Genomic DNA, 22,228 nt, shown 5'->3' on the forward strand with positions numbered 1-22,228 from the left:
TTTACCGAAAGAATAGAAAGAAGTACCCCCCATCTCTCGTGGTTTCCCCAGCTTCCTTCTGCCTACCCCCTCCCCGGGATGCACAGTCTTTTGGTACCTCATCTATCTTGGCGGATTTAAAAAAGAATCTTATTCGCTTACTCCTTATTGCTGGCCTCGTGCAGGTTTTGGCAAGGCCGGCAAACAGCCCCCCAAGTATCCAGGAAGCCTTCCCCTGACCCTCGAAAGTCTTACTTAATCTTCTCCAAGTGGAGAAATTCCGAAAGGTCAGTGAGCCAGTCTGCAGCTTTGGGTGGTGCTGCCGATCACCAGCAGAGCAGAATTCTCCAGCGTGCCATTAGGGAAGCAAAAGCTGAGGCGTTGACCCCCTTCCCGATTTCTAACTCTGGCTGCTCCAATGCCTTTAAGATTGCCACTCTCGGGCATGTCCTCACTCCCACAACCTTGGATATTGCCTCTGAAAAGGTTTCCCAGAACCCAGCAAGTTTGGGTCAAGCCCAAAACATATTGGTGTGGTTGGCCGGGCCTCTCTGACCCCGTTCACATTTAACCTCCCATTCCGGGAAGAACCTACTCATTTGGATTCTGGTTAGGTGCGCTCTGTGCACCACTTTGAGGTGCATTAGGCTTAGCCTTGCGAAGGAGGAGGTGGAGTTAGCCCTGCTCAGCCCTTCGCTCCAGCGTCCCCACCCTACCTCTGTCCACAGTTTGTCCTCCCATTTTTGTCTGGTCTCGTCGAGTGGTGTTTGGGCTATGTCCAGTAGCTGTCTGTATATTTTTCCACATAGCTCCCTCTTCCCGTTGCTTGTGCCTATCAGGTCCTCTGGTAGTGTGGTTGTTGGGGCCCCGGGTACCCTATTGCTTTTTTGGGGAGGAAGGATTTTATTTGGAGGTGTCTCATTTCCTGTCATTTTGCTAGTTTCTAGTTCCTCGTCAGTTCATCTAGTGTTGCCAGTCTGTGCCTACGTAGAAGTTTCCGACCATCAGTGTGCCTTCATCATGCATCCATCTTTTGAAGGTGGTATCCAGCAAGGCTGGGGGTGTCTGTTATCGCCGCACATGGGAGCCATGGGGGACATTTTGGTTATTCGGAAGTGTTGTCTCAGCTGGGTCCACTTTCTGAGCGTGGCCGTTACCACTGGGCTCGTTGTGTACCTTGTTGAGGAGGATGGGTGCTGCTATGGCCAGGGCCCGGAGGGTCATCCCATTAGAGGATGCTTCCTCCATTTGTACAAATCCGTATCGGGTTCTTGTACCCATCCCCTCACTCTTTCTACTGTTGCTGCCCAGTGGTCGTATTGTAGGTTTGGTAAGGCCAAGCCCCCATTGATTTTCCTTCTTTGAAGTGTCTGTTTGGGAATCCTCGGATGCTTACCACGCCCCCCTCCCACACACATAAACGCAATGATTAGACTGTCTACTTTTTGGAGAAAGGCCTTGGGGATGAAGATCGCAATGGACCTAAACAGGAAGAGGAACCTTGGCAGTCCGTCCATCTTGATCGTCTGGACCCACCCCGCCAGGGAGAGTGGGAGTGAGCCCAACCTTTGAAGGTTTCTTCTTACTTCCTCCACCAGGCTGGTCAGGTTCCACTTGTGGATCTGTGTCCAGTCTCTTGCTATCTAGAGCCCCAGGTAGTGGAATATGTTCTGGGCCATTTTGAATGGGAGCCCCTCCAGCTCCCGCTCCCCCATTAGGGTTCACTGCGAATGGCGCACTTTGGCCCACGTTAAGTTTGTAACACATGATGGTTCCAAACTCTTGAAGTATTTGCAGTATTGCCTTCAGTCCCCCATGTGGCTTCGAGATATAGAGGAGCAGGTCATCTGTATAGAGTGAGACGTTGTGCTCTCTGCCTCCTCTCCGGATTCCCTTCCAGCTTTTCGCGTCCTGCAGGGCTATGGCCAGGGGAAGCCCTGTATCGATCCTCTCTGCAACTGGATGCACTCGAGTTGGTGGTGTTAGTTCGGATGCTCGCTTTAGGAGTATTGTACAGGAGCTTCACCCAGGTGGTGAACCCCGCTCCGAGCCCAAACTGTTCCAGTAGCTCGAGGAGATATTTCCATTGGACTCTGTCGAGGGACTTTTCTGTATCCAGGGAAACGATCACCACTGGTGTTCTCTCCGGGGGGCGGGTTGTTACTACGTTCGGCAGCAGGCTGATGTTCGCTGTGAGCAGCCTACCATTGACAAAGCCCGTTTGGTCCTCTGCTTCCACCTCTGGTACACAGTCCTCCAGCCTTTTGGCCAGGACCTTTGCGAGTATTTTCACATCCACGTTCAGCAGTGAAATGTGTCTGTATAATCCACATTCGGTTAGGTCTTTATCTTTTTGGTGAATCAGTGAAAGTGAGGCCTGTGCTTGTGTAGGGGCAAGGTGCCCATTGCCGGTGAGTCCGGTACCTTCACCGCCTGCATGGACCTGATGGTCCTCATGATTTCTCCCAGATCTATTGGTGCTTCCAGTTATCCCCTTCTGTACTCCCCTAGAATTGGAAGTTCCAGTTCGTCTTGGAACTGTTTCATCCCCACGCCCCCAGTGAGGGATGCACAGACGTCCAGTGCCCGGTAGAAGGTCTCAAATGCCCAATTGACCTCCTTTGGTTCTGTTACCAGCCCGCCTCTGCTGTCCTTTACCTGCGCTATTTCTCTCGTGGCTGCCGGCTTTCTCGGCTGGTAAGCCAATTGACATCCAGCCTGTGTCTCCCTGTTCGTAGAAGCCCCCCCAACCCGTGTCTAGCAGAGTTCGTTAACTGCTTTCTTCGCGAATAGCAAGTTAAAGTCAATTTGCAGCTTTTTTCTCTGCGCCAGCAGTTCTAGGGTCGGGATCTGGGAGTATTTTCTGTCAACTTGTAGGATGGGGTCCACCAATTTTTGCCTGGCCACCCTTTCCTCCCTGTCTCTGCTTGCCTTGTTGTTTAAAGCCTCATGGCTTTAAGTGCCTCCCAGAACATGGAGGGTGAGACCTCGTTTTCATTGTTACGAACATAGTCGCCTATGTCCCGCAATGTCTTTTGACAGAAGGCCTTGTAGGCCAACAGGTCCGTGTCCAGCCACGTCGGGTTCTGAGCCCGGTCTGTCTCCACCCACACATCCATATAGTGTGGAGTATGGTCGGAGATAACGATCGTGGAATACTTTGTTTCCGTGATTCCTGGAAGCAACGATTTCCCCACTGCAAAGAAGTTAATATGGGTATATACCTTGTGTGTTTGTGAGGAGTATGAAAATTCCTTCTCTCCCGGGGACATGAACCCCCATGGGTCCACAGCCCCCATCTGCTCCATAAATGCTCCTAGTTCCCTAGCCATGCCAGCCTTTTCCCCTGCTCTGGGGTTTGATCGGTCGGTCAGTGGGTCCTGTACGGAGTTGATGTCGCCGTCGCATGATCAGTCGTTGTGTGTCAAGGTCGGGGATTTCCGCCATTTATGAATTCTGTGTCATCCCAGTTAGGAGCGTACACATTCACCACTATGACCGGTGCCCCTTCCAGGACACTGCTGACCATGATGTACCGTCCTGCTGGGTCCATAACTATCATGGTTTTCGTAAACCTCGTCCTCTTGCTAATTAAGATTGCTACCCCCTTGCCCCCGTCCCGTAGCATGACTGGTACATTTATCCCACCCAGCCATTCCTTACCAGCAGTCCGTTCTTCTCCCTCAGGTGCATCTCGTGTAGGTAGATTATGTCTGCTTTTAGGCTTCTTAAGTGTAACAATCTTGGTGGGGTTTTTGACCCTGTAATCCTGCCAGATCACCCATACGTAACTTGTGGACGTGTCACTGCACTCTGGGGTTTCCCTTTGTTAGGGAGCCATGCAAAGTGGCCACAGTCACCGCCCGCACCATGAGATCAGGCTCCAGCACTCCGCGGTTTCCCTTTGCCCAGGAGGCACCCAACATGGCCGCCAGCTATATGTTTGCCACGTGGCTGAGACCCTGCACCCCAGAGTTTCCCTTCACCCTGAAGCCCTCCCGAGTGGCTGTTTGTGGCGCCATAGTTGTTCCTTGCCCTTCTCCATGCCCGCCGAGGTTATGGTCGTTCTGCTTATCTACCTCACACTTCTCTTTGCTTCTCTTTTGTTCTGATCTCTCCCCCCGCCTCCTCTGCCCTCCATAATCCCTGTCCCTCTGCCCCCCCCCCCCCCGTGTTCTTCCCCCCTTCTGCCCTGTCCTTCCCTTTGTGTCAGGCGCTGCCGCTCACATGAGAGGCGTGCCACAGCCCTCCTTTCTTCCTGCCTTCCCGTGTTGGCCCTCCTCGCTCGCACGACGGCCCCCCTCCCAGTACTTGCCCTGGTCTGGACCTGTTTTACCTTCCTTTTGCTCGGCCTTGTCTCATCCCCCTGTCCACCTTTCTCACTCTCATTTACCTTGCTCCGCTCCCCCTCATTGCATTGAGAGATGGACAGAGCCCGGGAATGAGTCAGCACAGTCCCGTGCAGTACAACAAACACTTGTGTTATCATATTGTCTCTGTTTGCGGTCTGTCCTCCACTCTTTGGACCAATTCTTCCTTTCTTTTCCATCCTTGTCACTTTCATGATGTCCACTGCGGCTGCTCCTCTCCCAATTTGTTCGATCTAACAAAATCCTCAGCCGCCGCTGAGGTGTTAAAATACAGCTCCTTCCCCTCAAATGTTACCTCGAGTTTGACCGGGAATACCATCCCAAATTTCACATTACTTTTGTAGAGTGCTGATTTGGCCCTGTTAATTCAACCGTGCTTTTGGCCAGGTCCACCTTAATGTCCTGGTATAACCATATGATCTTCCCTTCCCACGTGCTCGATTTCGTCTGCGGCGCCCACTTTAGGATATTTTCCCTGTCTTGGGACTGGTGCAGCTTCACTATAATCACTCTAGGCTGCTTCCCAGCTTTGGGCCTTGGTCGAAGTGACTTGTGCACCCTGTCGATTTCTGGGGGGTTTGGAAGTTTCTCCCGTTCCACTGGCTTGCCCAGCATTTGGGTAACGTGGCCTATTTGGTCTCTGCCCTCCATTCCCCCTGGCAGACTCGCTATTTTAATATTTTGCCACCTGGAACTATTTTCCAGGTCCCCCACTTTCTCTCTGCCTCCCCTGGGTTTTCACCTCGCTTTTCTGAGATACCACCCTGTCACTCTGGCCCAAGGCGGCCCTCTTCAACTCCAGAATTGTTTTCACCTGCGTCTCCACCTTCCTTTCCAGGACATCGAAGGTTCGCTGCATTTTGTCCATTGTGTCCGCCAGCATCTCCTTCATCAGTGTGTGGAGCTCCATCCTGAGTGCCTCCTCATGGCGTTTATCGGTTTTTATTTCCTCCTATATGACGTTTATCTCGGTTTCAGCACGCTTCTCCATTCCTCCCCCTCTGTGGTGGTTTGGAGGGGGGGGGGGTGTTGCGGGGGATCGTCGCCGCGTCCTGTTCCTGCTCCGCTGCTTGACTCGCCACCTTTTCCGCTTCCTGGTTCACCTGAACTTCTGTCTCGCCTCATGGGGCCTTCTGCCTGCGCGGCCGCAGCTCCTGCCTTGTACCTTCGCCTTCGCTGCTGCTCCTTCTGACATCTCGCCACCCCCCCGATTTATTATTATTTGAGGCATATTTCTTTTATGTGCCTTTCTCTTTTTGCTGGATTTCGGTGAGAAAATAAGTTATTATTTTTATTCCCCAAAGAAAAAACCCGAACGGTTTCGTTTATTAAACAGGAATTTTCTTTTAAAAAGTTTTTTTTTCCCAAAGAGTTTTGTGAAAATTTCAGGAGAGAAAAAAAAATTGCTTTTTTTTTGTCTTATATTCTGCGTGCTCCGACTCTTGACCCCCCCCCCCTCCTCCACGGGCAGCACACAGGGACAAGTCCCTCCTCTCTCGCGTTCCCCCCCTTCTTCAGCTCCGTGAAACGGAGCATTGGCACCTGGACAGAGAGAGGGAGACAGGGCCGGTTTCGTGGGGCTTTAATTTTTTTACAAAACCGCAAGGAAACCCCGTGATTTTGTGGACCTACGGGAGCGCCTTAGCTGCGGCTGCTCGGTTCGCGAACGCCACCAGAAGTGTACAGTGCACTGTTAATGTAAGCCTACTTGTGACACTAATAACGATTATCATTATTCGCCGATTGGCTTCACTGTGTCACAGAATAAGATATGCTCCCAGTGATCCTATATAAGTGGGCATGATCCTTAGAAATGAAATGCGTACAGGTTATAAGAAAACGTATTTTGAATTCAGGAAAAAACATGCTGAAAACATCGATTGATATGAAGTAAAATTAAAGTACTTTAAAAAAATATATTTTTATATTCTTTCTTTTCCACAATTTCATCCAAATTTACACCCACCAGCAAACAATCAACGGTAACAAATACAATGTCAGTCCCCTGGTCAACGAACCCTTCCTCCCACCAACCCCCACACAACCCCATACATTTTAAATACAAACTCAAAGAAAGGACTCAGGAATCCACCGCCCATCCATATAGTCACCAACAACATACAGAGTTCCCCACACACCAATGTTCGATGTCATCAATTCTTGAAATTGTGTAATGAACAAAGTTGATGAATTGCAGAAACATTCTATCCTTCCCCTCTTGAGTGGTAAAATCTCCAAGAGAAACTGACCTCCACCGTAACAGGATCCGCCTTTGTGCGATCAGCGAGGTGAAGGCTAAGACACCTGCCTCCACACCCGTTTCTAACCCTGGCGCATCCGAGAACACGAATATAGCCTTCAGAAGAGCTGGCTCAAGCCTTACTTGTACCTCCTTCGAAATTACCCTGAAATCCGTCTTCCAACACCCCTCCAGGTTTGGACAGGGCCAAAATATATGAACCTGGTTTGCGGCCCCTCCCCGCAACATTCACAGACATCCTCTACTCCCTTAAAGTGTTGGCTTATCCCTTTGTGAGGTGCAACCTATGCACCACCTTCAGCCGTATCAGCCCCAACCTCGCGCACAAAGTTGAGAAATTCACCTTCCGGAGTACGTCATAACACAACCTCTTCTCCATGCCCCCTTCCAGCTCTTCCTCCCACTTTGTCTTAATCCTCTCCAGGCGTTCCCTCACTTCTCTTCTCCCAGATTCGCCCGATAAATCACCGACACCATCCCCTTCTCCATTCCCCCTGTCATCAGCACATCCTCCAACAGTGTGGAGGCCGGCGCTACCGGAAAGCTCTTTACCTGCTTCTTAGGATTTATCAGACCTGCATACACCTAAACATTTCCTCCTGCCCCAACCCACATTTAGCCACCTGTTCTTTCAGTCCCGCAAATCGGCCCCCTAGAAACAAATGCTTTAATGCCCTGACTCCCTTCTACTCCCATCTCTGAAAGCTCCCATCCCACTTCCCTGTTTCAGATCTCTGATTCCCCTTAATCGGCATTTCCCTTTACTCTGCACCACTCTAAAATGCTGGCGCAACTGCATCCAGGTATTCAACTTCGCTACTTCTACCAGTCACCGACCCTGAGTATTTCCCTGAGGCCATCCAGAGAGGTGCTGTTGCCAACGCCTTCAGCTCCGACCCCCGACACAGACTCTCCTTCATTCTAACTCACTGGAAGTCCCCTAATAACCCAGCTCCTTACCTTCTCCGCATTCGCCACCCAGTAATGTTAGTAAATTCAGGAGAAATCTCTGGCATTGTAGATCACCTTCAGCTTCAGTGGATACACCACACCAAATCACACTCCGCTGTTGTTCACTCGGCTGAAAGCCACTCGCCTCTTTGCCAGATCCACCTTCGGTATATGTGCACTCCGGCACCAGCCCACTGCACCTCCAGTTTCTGTTTCACCCAGTTCAACACCTTATCCTTCATGTGGTACTTGCGCAAGCAGATGATCACTGCCTTTGGCGGTTCATTTAACTTTGGATTTGGCCTCAGCGACCGATGGGTTGAGTTCATACTGGGAGGGTTCCTTACCCTCCCCCATCAGTTCTGCGCACAACCCTCAAATTTTGCCGCGCGAGCGGTTGACTATGTTTCCTCGAAGCACTTTATTCGCCTCGACCACTCTCCACAGCTTTCCCCCATCGAGGTGAGTTGAACGCTGTGCTTGTGACATGGCCTCCTCCACCCCCTTCATCTTCTCGTCCTGTTCCCTCACTTTGGGCGTACTCTCACTGGGGAAATTGCCTTCTCTGCCAACGTCTTCAACGCCAGCGCCATCTCCTTCCTCAACGCCCCCATCTGCTTCTCAAACTGCTTCTTCAACTCCAAATACACCCCCTCAGTCATCCTCTCTGCTGTCAGCAGGGCGCCCCACCTGGCAGTCCAGCTCCAACATCTTGCTAGCTGCCGGTTGGTCCTCTCACCCTCCATTCTTCGCGGCTGTTTTTCTTATTCCTTTTGACATCCTGTGCCTTCCTTGTATATTCCTTCATTCGATCATTCGCAAATTGCCCCCCGGACCTTACTTTAAAACTCCTAAAAACACGCCTCAAGCAGGAGCCATCCAAAATATCCTCAAATATAAATTGTTTATTTTACCTTTATTTTATGCTTCAGTACCAATTGTGATCAAGCATCGCCAAGCGAAAACAGGTAAATGAATTTACTTTTAGGCAATGCTCCAAATGCTAACCTGATCCCGTCTACTCATAACCAATGTCCCAGTGACCATTTGAAACCTTCAAGCGTGATATATCCTGCTTTCAGTGCAATCCTGGATTTCCACAATTATGTGTACACCTAGAAGAATTGATTCGTCAACTAAATGTACTGATTATTTAAAGCCCAGGGAATTACCATGGTACTAAGGACATTGGATTGATTTTGTTCCCGAGCATTTGAAAAGTGAGGGCTAGATAATGATGGTGAAGCTTAGGGTAGCCAAACATGCGTATTCCAGTGAAGGCAAATATGAGCATCCATCCTTGCGGTTCAAAGATCTTATCGTGGAATGCCCAACATTCAACATAACTGGGTCATCGTAAATTCGACTGGAATGGCCATACTGTTATTGTGGTTATAAAATAAATTCATAAGCTTGGATTTTAGCGGCATATATCTGCCCACCTTACGTCCAAATCTTGTCGTCTACCAACAAGGCAGTTATCTCATGGAATGGTTCGCGTATGCGTGGATTCGTGCCGACCTAAACTCAAAATCTCCTTTCCCTGCCTGGCCAAAGTAGAGTTGATTGATTAGTATCCAACCCGTACTTTGTAAATCCGGCAGGTCCAGTTTTTCTCAAGTATCGATCACCTGCTAGCTTCTTCGGCTTCAACAAAAGCATCTTCCAAAATCGCGACCTCTGTTACCCACAGGAAATATATAGTTTATCTGTAAAACCCCGAGTGGTAAACTCCCCTCCAGTAGTTGGCCATTCTCATTCTGGTGTGGTAGATATCAAGATTCCCTCAATGTCATTGTATCAACATCTTGGATTATTCTCTTAAACAGGAATGTGGGTGCACTCACGCCACGCGAATAGCAATTGCCACGAAGTAAGACCTGAATCATCTTGTCAAAAGTAATTATGGTCGGGCAATAACCGTGGATTCTCCAGCGGCGCCCACATACTTTGATGTCATACAAGTCGGGAAGTAATAGCATTATGGCTGGAATATTGTTCCCCTGACAGGTATCCGGACAATTGGCTTCAATGACAGGGTGAAAATACATCAGCCATTTGTGGGAACCAGGCGCACAATATGGGGTCAGATAATCAATTGCGCATAGGCAGTGCCAAGCTCACCCCAAACGCAATGTGCTAACTGTCGGGCCGGCAGCTCATTATCTCAGCAGGGCCATCTTACCAGTGGCCATTGATCATAAGGTGAGAAGAAAATAGCAGCAACAGTGAACCATTCGGAATGGAGTCCATTATTAAGGATGAGACTGTGGAGTACTTGGTAAAATTGGGCTGAATCAGAACGGCTTCGACAAAGGGAGATCTGGCTTGACTAATATGTTAGAACTAATTGAGGAGGTAGTGAGGAAATTAGACAAAGGGGAGCCAGTGGACCACATCAGTGTGAATTTCCAGACGACCTGACAGGGCCAGACAAGCTAAATAAGATAAGAGCCCATTGTGTTAGGGGCAAGGGAGTGGCATGGATAGTGGATTGGCTGGCTTGGAGAATACAGTAGGGAAAAGCGGGAATTTTGCAGGATGGCAGCCGGTGAATAGTGGTGTTCCGCTGGGTCAGTGGTGGGACCACAGATATTCAGTATATACATTAAGAAGGATATACATGGAAGAAGGGACTGAGGGCATTGCTGCTAAGCTTTCCGGTGATTCCAATATATGTAAAGGGACAGGTCATTGGCAGAAGGACACGGATAGGCTAGCAGAATGGGCAAAGAAGTGACAGATAAAATACAGCATGGAAACGTGTGAGGTTATATACTTTGGTAGCAAGAATGGAGGCATGGACTACTTTCGAAATGGGCAAAGGCTTCGGACAAAGGAACTTAGGAATTCTGGTTCAGGATCCTCAACTGCAGGTTCAGCTGGTTGGTCGGAATGTTAGCATTAATTTAGAGATGGCTATAAGACGAAAACAGGTGTTTCCTGTCTCTGGTCAGACTCCATTCGGAATATTGTCAGCAGTTTTCGGTCCCGAATCTAAGGAAGGATATGCTGGCCTTGGAGGGATGCTGGGGGCGTTCGTAAGTATGATACTAGGAAAGACAGGCTAATGAGGAGCGCTGGGGACACTGGGTCTGTAGTCAATTGAGTTCAGAAGGATGAGGGATGAGGGGGAATACCGAGAGGCCTAGCGTGGATGTGGAGAAGATGCTTCCACTAGTAGGAGAGACTAGTTCGCGAAGGTACGGCCTCAGGCTGAAGCGATGGCCCACAAAACACAGACGAGGAAGAATGTATTCAGCCAGAGAATAGTGAATCTGGGGAACTCATTGCCGCACAAATATGTGGAGTCCAAATCACTGAGTGTTTTGACGACAGGGGTGGATGGGATCTGGATTCATAAGGGTAACGGGGCTACGGGAAAAGACTGGAGAATGGAGGTGAGGAACATATCAGCCACGATCAAAAGGCGGTGCAGACTTGATAGGCAGAATGGCATAACTCTGCTCCTAAGTTTCATGGTCTTATGGTCCTATCAATGCATGTTAGGAATAGTTCAGAAATCTGACTTAATACTTGAGGCACTCACAAGTTACATTTTTTCCAACCTCAAAATGGCCCGTTTCTCCCTACTGTTCATTTATTTTTATTATTTAATCCTCTATTCATGCTAATGCATTATCCGCAACACGATGAGGTCCAATCTTGTCCAGTACGATTTTGTGGCACATTATCGAAATACATTTGGAAATCAAAATACAATACAGTTGCTCTGCTTATCCTTTTTTTCCCCACACAGTAAGAATGTTAACAATTTGTCAAACAAAAATGTTCTTTCACAATAACTTGTTGACTCTGGTTGATTTCTTCCATGATTTTATAAATGCCCTGACACTATCTATGATATATTAAAATAAATTGCCTAACAACAGATCTTAAGCTGATTCTCCTCTTGCTTCAGATTTCCTGTCTCTCGACGTTCTTCAAGCAGAACATGGGAACCTGGATTGTAGTTTTGGGGTACGGGAGATTGAGAGTATAGAGGACAGGAGCACAGATTTGACTTCGCAGGAGGGTGCCAGTGTTCAGGTAGGTGGTTTGAAGTGTGTCTACTTCAATGCCAGGAGTATACGAAATAAGGTAGGGGAACTGGCAGCATGGGTTGGTACCTGGGACTTCGACGTTGTGGCCATTTCAGAGACATGGATAGAGCAGGGACAGGAATGGTTGTTGCAGGTTCCGGGGTTTAGGTGTTTTAGTAAGCTCAGAGAAGGGGGCAAAAGAGGGGGAGGTGTGGCGCTGCTAGTCAAGGACAGTATTACGGTGGCGGAAAGGATGCTAGATGGGGACTCTTCTTCTGAGGTAGTATGGGCTGAGGTTAGAAACAGGAAAGGAGAGGTCACCCTGTTAGGAGTTTTCTATAGGCCACCTAATAGTTCTAGGGATGTACAGGAAAGGATGGCGAAGATGATTCTGGAAAAGAGCGAAAGTAACAGGGTAGTTGTTATGGGAGACTTTAACTTTCCAAATATTGACTGGAAAAGATATAGTTCGAGTACATTAGATGGGTCGTTCTTTGTACAATGTGTGCAGGAGGGTTTCCTGACACAATATGTTGACAGGCCAACAAGAGGCGAGGCCACATTGGATTTGGTTTTGGGTAATGAACCAGGCCAGGTGTTAGATCTGGAGGTAGGTGAGCACTTTGGAAACAGTGACCACAATTCGGTGACCTTTACTTAGTGATGGAAAGGGATAAGTATACCCCGCAGGGCAAGAGTTATAGATGGGGGAAGGGCAATTATGATGCAATTAGACATGCCTTAGGATGTGTTGGTTGGAGAAGTAGGCTGCAAGGGTTGGGCACACTGGATATGTGGAGCTTGTTCACGGAACAGCTATTGCATGTTCTTGATCAGTACGTACGAGTCAGGCAGGGAGGAAGGGGTCGAGCGAGGGAACCGTGGTTTACCAAAGAAGTGGAATCTCTTGTTAAGAGGAAGAAGGAGGCCTATGTGAAGATGAGGCATGAAGTTTCAGTTGGGGCGCTTGATAGTTACAAGGAAGCGAGGAAGGATCTAAAGAGAGAGCTGAGACGAGCAAGGAGGGGACATGAAAAGTCTTTGGCAGGTAGGATCAAGGAAAACCCAAAAGCTTTCTATAGGTATGTCAGGAATAAAAGAATGACTAGGGTAAGAGTAGGGCCAGTCAAGGACAGTGGTGGGAAGTTGTGTGTGGAGGCTGAGGAGATAAGCGAGATACTAAATGAATACATTTCGTCAGTATTCACTCAAGAAAAAGATAATATTGTGGAGGAGAATGCTGAGATCCAGGCTATTAGAATAGATGATGTGGAGATGCCGGCGTTGGACTGGGGTGAGCACAGTAAGAAGTCTTACAACACCAGGTTAAAGTCCAACAGGTTTGTTTCAAACACGAGCTTTCGGAGCACGGCTCCTTCACCTGAAGAAGGAGCCGTGCTCCGAAAGCTCGTGTTTGAAACAAACCTGTTGGACTTTAACCTGGTGTTATTAGAATAGATGGCATTGAGGTGCGTAGGGAAGAAGTGTTGGCAATTCTGGACAAGGTGAAAATAGGTAAGTCCCCGGGGCCGGATGGGATTTATCCTAGGATTCTCTGGGAAGCCAGGGAAGAGATTGCTGAGCCTTTGGCTTTGATTTTTAGGTCATCATTGGCTACAGGAATAGTGCCAGAGGACTGGAGGATAGCAAATGTGGTCCCTTTGTTCAAGAAGGGGAGTAGAGATAACCCCGGTAACTATAGGCCGGTGAGCCTAACGTCTGTGGTGGGTAAGGTCTTGGAGAGGATTATAAAAGATACGATTTATAATCATCTAGATAGGAATAATATGATTAGGGATAGTCAGCATGGTTTTGTGAAGGGTAGGTCATGCCTCACAAACCTTATCGAGTTCTTTGAGAAGGTGACTGAACAGGTAGACGAGGGTAGAGCAGTTGATGTGGTGTATATGGATTTCAGTAAAGCGTTTGATAAGGTTCCCCACGGTCGGCTATTGCAGAAAATACGGAGGCTGGGGATTGAGGGTGATTTAGAGATGTTGATCAGAAATTGGCTAGTTGAAAGAAGACAGAGAGTGATAGTTGATGGGAAATGTTCAGAATGGAGTTCAGTTACGATTGGCGTACCACAAGGATCTGTTCTGGGGCCGTTGCTGTTTGTCATTTTTATAAATGACCTAGAGGAGGGCGCAGAAGGATGGGTGAGTAAATTTGCAGACGACACTAAAGTCGGTGGAGTTGTAGACAGTGCGGTAGGATGTTGCAGGTTACAGAGGGACATAGATAAGCTGCAGACCTGGGCTGAGAGGTGGCAAATGGAGTTTAATGTGGAGAAGTGTGAGGTGATTCACTTTGGAAAGAATAACAGGAATGCGGAATATTTAGCTAATGGTAAAATTCTTGGTAGTGTGGATGAGCAGAGGGATCTCGGTGTCCATGTACATAGATCCCTGAAAGTTGCCACCCAGGTTGATAGGGTTGTGAAGAATGCCTATGGTGTGTTGGCCTTTATTGGTAGAGGGATTGAGTTCCGGAGCCATGAGGTCATGGTGCAGTTGTACAAAACTCTAGTACGGCCGCATTTGGAGTACTGCGTACAGTTCTGGTCGCCTCATTATAGGAAGGACGTGGAAGCTTTGGAACGGGTGCAGAGGAGATTTACCAGGATGTTGCCTGGTATGGAGGGAAAATCTTATGAGGAAAGGCTGATGGACTTGAGGTTGTTTTCGTTAGAGAGAAGAAGGTTAAGAGGTGACTTAATAGAGGCATACAAAATGATCAGAGGGTTAGATAGGGTGGACAGCGAGAGCCTTCTCCCGCGGATGGAGGTGGCTAGCACGAGGGGACATAGCCTTAAATTGAGGGGTAATAGATATAGGACAGAGGTCAGAGGTGGGTTTTTTACGCAAAGAGTTGTGAGGCCGTGGAATGCCCAACCTGCAACAGTAGTGAACTCGCCAACATTGAGGGCATTAAAAAATTTATTGGATAAGCATATGGATGATAAGGGCATAGTGTAGGTTAGATGGCCTTTAGTTTTTTTTCCATGTCGGTGCAACATCGAGGGCCGAAGGGCCTGTACTGCGCTGTATCGTTCTATGTTCTAGAACTGTTACATTTGTGGTTTTTAAACTCGAACTGACCTTTCAGGTGCTAGAGGTTTTTGCTACCTGAGAGAAAGGAAACCATGCCAGGATACCTCCCTTCCAACGAAGTAAGTGGTGAATGAGGAAATTGTGACATAGTACATAGAAAAATACAGCACAGAACAGGCCCTTAAGCCCACGATGTTGTGCCGAACCTTTGCCTTAGATTAATCATAGATTATCATAGAATTTACAGTGCTGAAGCAGGCCATTCGGCCCATCGAGTCTGCACCGGCTCTTGGAAAGAGTACCCTCCCCGAGTTCAACACCTCCACCATATCTGCATAACCCTGTAACCCCACCCAACACTAAGGGCAATTTTGGACACTAAGGGCAATTTAACATGGCCAATCCACCTAACATGCACACCTTTGGACTGTGGGAGGTAACCGGAGCACCTGGAGGAAACCCACGAACACACGGGGAGGATGTGCAGACTCCGCACAGACAGTGACACAAGCCTGAATCGAAACTGGGACCTTGCAGCTGTGAAGCAATTGTGCTATCCACAATGCTGCCATGCTGTCCTTAAGAACAATTTTTTTTTTTTAAATTTAGATTACCCAATATTTTTTTCCAATTAAGGGGCAATTTAGCGTGGCCAATCCACCTACTCTGCAAATTTTTGGGTTGTGCGGGTGAAACCCACACAGACACGGGGAGAATATGCAAGAACAAATTAATCTACACTCCATTATTCTACCATAATCCATGTACATATCCAACTGCCGCTTGAAGGTCCTTAATGATTCCGACTGAACTACTTCCACAGGCAGTGCATTCCATGCCCCCACTACTCTCTGGGTAAAGCACCTTCCTCTGACATCCCCCCTATATGGTCCACCATTCATCTTAAATTTATGTCCCCTTGTAGTGGTTTGTTCCACCCGGGGAAAAAGTCTCTGACTGTCTACTCTGTCTATTCCCCTGATCATCTTCTAAACATTTATCAAGTCGCCCCTCATCCTTCTCCGTTCTATCGAGAAAAGGCCTAGCACCCTCAACCTTTCCTCGTAAGACGTACCCTCCATTCCAGGCAACATCCTGGTAAATCTCCTTTGCACCTTTTCCAAATCTTCCACATCCTTCCTAAAATGAGGTGACCAGAACTGCACAAAAAACTCCGAATGTGGCCGTGCCAAGGTTTTGTACAGCTGCGTCATCACCTCACGGCTCTTAAATTCAATCCCTCTGCAAATGAACGCTAGCACACCATAGACCTTCTTCACAGCTCTATCCACTTGAGTGGCAACTTTCTAAGATCTAGGAACATAGACCCCAAAATCTCTCTGCTTCTCGACATTGCCAAGAACCCTACCGTTAACCCTGTATTCGGCTTTCATATTTGTCCTTCCAAAATGGACAACCTCACACTTGTCAGGTTTAAACTCCATCTGCTACTTCTCAGCTCAGCTCTGCATCCTATCTATGTCTCTTTGCAAGTCACAGGAACGATATAGGGACATGATGGGTACGCCGAGCGTGAATATGTAATCTGACGTGCTGTGAGAGCATCGATGGAGGTCGCAGACCACTCAGTGACTCATAAACAGCCTAGGTGCCAGCCACCCACGACCAGCAGGGATGCTGATAATATTTTCCTGATCTGTCCATGCATTCAAGACTCAACACAGTCCTGGTAAACCACCAGCGGAGATGAGGCGTGGTCCTTACTTGACCATTTAAGCTTCTGAATTTCAATCGGACTTTCCACAATAACTCAAAAATCGACCTGTGTTTGGGAAGTCGATTACCCGCATTCCCATTGTCATTTTCAGAGACGCACCATTCCGCTCCCATTTGCACTGCACTCTCAGCCGCTCATTTCTGTTTTAGACAAAGAAATAGTAGGCATTTCTGCTTTACACTTTTTAGGTTACCTGGGCAGTCCGAATGAAGAATAGCTGTCAGACAACAAGAAAGCTATTAAATATTGCATAAAGTGCTGTGGACACTCAGCAGGCCTGCCATAACTTGTGGAGCGAGAAACAGAGTTAAGACGAAATTGGATGGCACCGGCGCATTGCCCTAAAATTATTGAATATGTTGAGTCCATAAAACTGTGAAATATCTGATTGAAATACGAGAAGTTGTTCGTTGAACCTGCGACTGGGCTTCACGGGAACACTGAAGCATTCGGAGTTTATTCATTTATTGCAGCTGTCCAATACATGTGTGAACTTTACTTGTCTGCTCTAGCTCTGCAAAAGTATTGCTAAAATAGAATATAACAAATGCAGAAACCTCTTTTTGCATAATTTCCCGCAATGTAGAGGATTATTTTTTTCTTATTTGACGGTATGCATCCTGCAAGTTAAATTTGAACCGCACAAGAAACGCCACATCCAAATAACCTCTAATTACCTGTTTTTCAATTATTGCAACAGGTACACATGTCCGTGCGACATATATCTATCCCTATGCTTCCGTCACAGACGCCCAGCCTCATGAATATGCGTGGCTTAGCCGTAAATTATCTTTATTATAATACGCGGAACAGTTTTAGCAAGTTTTAAATTTGCCCATTTTCCCCTTATAGCAGAAAATGAATATCGAATTAGTAACCTTATCAAAAATGTGCTTGTAGGCTTAAGGTCGGTAGATATGGTGGTTTGGTTGGTGTTACGATTTGCATTAAATCATCTGGCACAAATTACGAACTTTCTTTAATAGAAAACGTAATAGACATTGTATAGATATTGATCTGTTCTGGCGCAGTTGCTAACGTCCCTGTGTCTGAGTTAGAAGCAACGCGGTTGAACTTGCACAGGAGGATTCTGTGGCAAGATAATGCGCGTTCATAAAGCTTGAATATCAGCCTGAAATCCATCCAACATACAGAACTCGCAGGTGGAAAGACCAGAAGCGATGGGATGGAAAGAAAGTTGGAGTTTCCACCATATCTGTTCCTGGACATTCAAGTGCGTGTTGCTACTGCAAGTCGGAATGGCTGTCTCTGCCGCCTCAAAAGCTGCTTCGAGTACGTTTAGTGCACAAGGTTCCGACCCGGTTCCTGCTCGTAAGATTCTGCTCTAGTCTTTTTATTCTTATTGTTATGCAGGTGGCAGTGCTATGCTTCGTCCTGACTTCGGGCAGAAAACCGACGATGATGGAAATACAATTGTCTCCTGTTACTATAGTTTGAAGAATTCACATCAATTTAATGACTTTTAAGAGTTTATGAATATTGACACTATTAAAAATGTTATAATATTTCATTTTAGATGTTCGAAGAATTATCGACATATTAGGTAAGCAACATAACTGCTGAATTCAGAGTCGAATGAATTTTTGGTTCAGCCCGGTTGTTAACAGGTAAATTCAACGTTTTTTTTTTAGCACCGCCGGCAACCGTTGTGTATTGAAATAAAATTGCGTAGTAAACCATGCTAAAATTCACTCTATCGTTTATAAACCACGGTAGAAAAGCAGCGGTCAACAATTTTGGTTCACTTTGCTGATACCTAGAAACGAAATCTGCAGAGTTCAGAGCGAAAAAATTGTCATCGGACAATAAGCCCATGCTGGTATATTGGACAGGACGTCATTCCGTCTTTGCGGTGGCTAAGGAATAGAAAAAGGTTATTGTTCATCTCCAATTCAGACTGAAGTACACGTGTTAGATACGCAGGTTCCAAACCATGAAATATGGCACAAGATGCGTAAATGAGACTTAAATAACATACTCAATGAGATGTAATATTGGGAGATAGAGCCACAATTAGAAGTGATGCAAAAAAGCAGCGTATTTATTTTCACTCTCCATTTCATTTTATTTATGGTGAATTAATGTGAATGCACTGTTGGGCAATGTGCATTCATCGCAAGAAACCCGTTCAGCAGAAATAATTATTATTTTGTTCGACTTCACATCCTAACCAATTCACCAGGCCTACGTTTTGATATCAGGATGGAGCGAATTAAACGTAAAGGGAATTCACAGCCTTGAAGCCGTTCCAGTGCTCAGTTTGTCGGCAATGGCTGTAATAACCCGCCCTATGGATAATGAATGTTTTCCAGACATCAGTTCTGGATGTCCTGGCTAACTTTACATCTGTGGACGTCAGAGGTTGCTGACCGATCTATCCCAGTGAGCATCAACAATCTCACCATGACCATTGCAGCAGCATGGCGCAATGTTTTGAATGAGCATCCACGGATGTCACCCTGGAATTTCAAAAAGCAAGGTTGGCAACATATTACTAAAATATCTTGCATCACAGTGTGTGCCGTGGGTTATTTTAGTGGATCTCCATAATAACCTGAATTCAGTATTTAGAATAAACCAAACTAGTCCTGTTCGGTATCAGACTCCGTCTGCAGAAGGTTCTTCAATATTATCGATGGATTTTGATTCTAAAATTAATTGACATTTATCAAACAATAAACCTTTCCGAAGGAAAGCACTAATAACGAGGTATTTTTGAAAATTAACTCCTACTTGTATAAAACTGAACCTTCCACTTGAAATGGGAATCTGTTTTCAGAAGTATTGACAATTTACTGCATTCTAAGCAAATTAAAGATGCATTGCGAATAACAGGTGGTCTGCAATTCTTTAAATGAACTATTTACCAACAGTTTAATTGTAACATAGATGAACGCCTTCTACGTTTAGCCATGCATGTTAGTCTGTGCATATATGCTCCTTTGAATCGTTGATGCTTCTCCCTTTCAATAGAAAAACTCATATTTCGGTATGCTTCACATACAACGTTTCTAGATAACTCACATAAATGACCAATGTGTGTGATAGTTTTGAGTCCCTAAATATTACTATTCCTTTCACTCACCTTTGATTAAAACAATCATGTTCTCAAATTAAATTCAAAGTATGTTCGTTTAAGAATAATTGGTCGTTGGGAGACTCCACGATATTCGAGTCATACATCCACGATACGTTTGAACATTGGGTGTACAATCTGAAAGTGTGTTCAATCCGCATCGCACCCACTCCCATCAGTTTCTCGACGTGGGGGTTCGTCTAAAATTCCCTGTTTCCCAACAACATTATTTACTTTCTAAAAGAAGAGAGCAACAAACTCCTATCTGAATTCACATAGCAGGAACAATTGCAAAGCCCAGATCACTGTTACACGATCAATATTTGAAGCACCTACTCGGAAACGTACGAATTAGTACTGCACAGTTTTAATGTTTATGTTTAGAAATTACATTGCCGAAATGTTCAAAATTTCATTTGAACCATCTCTTTATTTTGCAAAATATTGAAGAAACTTGCATGCATTTTAATTAGTTGCTTCTTTCCGAAATGTTTCATGAAATGGAACCATGACACATCATCGTGGGAAACGTGTGAAGTTGTTTTATGTTTAAAACGTTCTATAACGAGGAGATTGCTTTCATCAAAGTTTTGCGTTGTTCTCATACAGTGCCAAGACGGATAAGAAGAGGTAACAAAATAACAATAATCTTATCATTGAATCTTGCTCTAGTAACGACCAGACATTATCGTTATGAGAAGCATTTAGTAAATCTATGTATGTGTGTTTTGCTGGTAGGTTCTCTGATACGGACGTTGACATTGACCATGATATCTGACATACAAAATATGTTGTGAACTATTGCACGTGGAGTTACAATTCCACTTTGTTAAAATACGTCCACGTTGCAACCTTGCTGCTGATGGACCCAAAATAGCATTGGACAGTGCAACAAGGCGCCCATGAATTATCACATATTTTTCTCATATGTTTTGTGTAGACTTTCACAGGTCTTAAAATGGCATGAGCTGTCTATCTTCTTCGCATTGATTCAGATCAAAACAGTATTTTTGCATGTATCCACTACCGGGTGTTAGGTTACTGCCAGCATATCAACAGCTGTGTTTTCTGTTCCCATCACAACATGTGCACACAATGGATCCTTAAAGATCTGTTACGTACGGCCACTTTTTCATTAATGTTGCAATCTTAAGCGGCCGCAGAATGCGCATTCATTACGACCAAATATGTATTACTATAAAATCTCTCGGATACTGGATGCCTACAACGTTGTTAAGGGAAAACAATTGCGTCGTCGTATTGCGAGTCGACTGGCAATCAAGAATAATGCTCAAAGAACCCGAGTTGAATTCAATAACAGTCTAGACAATGACCATGAAACCATTGTCCAAAATCCATTTAGTTGATTCTTCCTACATTATCCTCTGAAATATCCTCGCAAGCCATTCATTTCAAACGCTCTTTGGGACGGCCAACGAATGCTGGTTGAGCCAAAAAGTATATATACGCAATGTATGAATTTAAAACATGCCACTTCAGGGCCCTTTATGTGTTAGTCCTATTTATAGGACTTCTGTTTTCATAATTTTCCTCAGTATCCAGAGAAGAAATAGTTTTCCCTCGTCACCACCGCATTTTCAATTCCCACTTTCAGAGTATCATTCAATTTCCACTACCTGTATTGTGAAGTTAATACCAACAATGCCCCCTCCTTGCAAATCTTTTGTAGTTTACCAAAATCCTTCTATCAGTGACATGTTAGACACGACTTTAATCATTACCACGAAAATATCTTCGTATCACGGCACCTCACATAGAGGTTTTCAGGTATGCAAGCTCTGGATATTTACCTCCTTACTTAAGAACACCAAAGATCCCATCTATCGAGGTGAAATCAGAGATTTTAACTGTTTTCAATACACTACACTGCATTCTGATGACAATATAATCACCGCTAAATGAGCGAGAGAACATTTACAGTGGGTGTCTACATTTTGGAACACTATTGTTCAGATCCTTAACGGGACATTAGACTTGAAGTGGCCCCCTCTTCACGTCTATGACTCCAGTTGCACAGGGAAATCTTCCATGACAATCTTTGGCGCTAGCCTGATTAAGTTAAGCACAAACTTGCGAGGCAGCGCTTCATCATCAGATTCAATAATTTGCAAATTTCCTGAACGTACTTATCCACAAATTTCCGGTTATATCCGGAGACATCTTGAACCTCTCTTTACAACAATCTGAGGTCCCTATCTACTTCAAGAAGACGACCATCATCCCTGTACCAAAAAAAGTCAAGCAGCGTGCCTTAATGACTACCGCCCAGTGGCTGTGACATCCATCATCATGAAGTGCTTCAAAAGGGTAGTCGTGGTACGAATCAGCTCTAGCCTCCCAGATTGCCTTGATCCACTACAGTTTGCCTACCGCTGCAACAGGACCACAGCAGCCACCATCTCCATGGCCCTGCACTCTACCCTAGAACACCTAGATATCAAAGACACCTATGTCAGACTCCTATTTATCGACTACGGCTCAGCCTTCAACACCATTATTCCTCCGAAATGCATCTCCAAACTCCATGGCATTGGCCTCGGCTCCTCCCTCTGCGACTGGATCCTGAACTTTCTAACCCACAGACCACAATCATTAAAGATAGACAACAAGACCTCCTCCACGCTCATCCTTAGCACCGCTGCCCCACAAGGCTGTGTCCTCAGCCCCCTACTACAATCCTTATACACCTATGACTGTGTGGCCAAATTCCCCTCCA

The 22,228-nt window shown here is 46.1% G+C and overlaps 1 protein-coding gene across 1 annotated transcript in view; it reads left to right on the forward strand.

Annotated features, from left to right (window-relative positions):
• Nucleotides 1-22,228, forward strand: part of LOC119976524 (golgin subfamily A member 4-like) — a 1,176,663-nt gene that overhangs the window by 21,244 nt on the left and 1,133,191 nt on the right. Inside the window, exons 3-5 of the mRNA XM_038817077.1 lie at nt 8,493-8,528; nt 17,932-17,958; nt 20,101-20,121. Coding sequence (XP_038673005.1) covers nt 8,493-8,528; nt 17,932-17,958; nt 20,101-20,121 — 84 coding nt within the window. The remainder of the gene's footprint in view (nt 1-8,492; nt 8,529-17,931; nt 17,959-20,100; nt 20,122-22,228) is intronic.

This window comes from Scyliorhinus canicula, chromosome 13 (assembly GCF_902713615.1).
Source record: "Scyliorhinus canicula chromosome 13, sScyCan1.1, whole genome shotgun sequence".
Taxonomy (NCBI): Eukaryota; Metazoa; Chordata; class Chondrichthyes; order Carcharhiniformes; family Scyliorhinidae; genus Scyliorhinus; species Scyliorhinus canicula.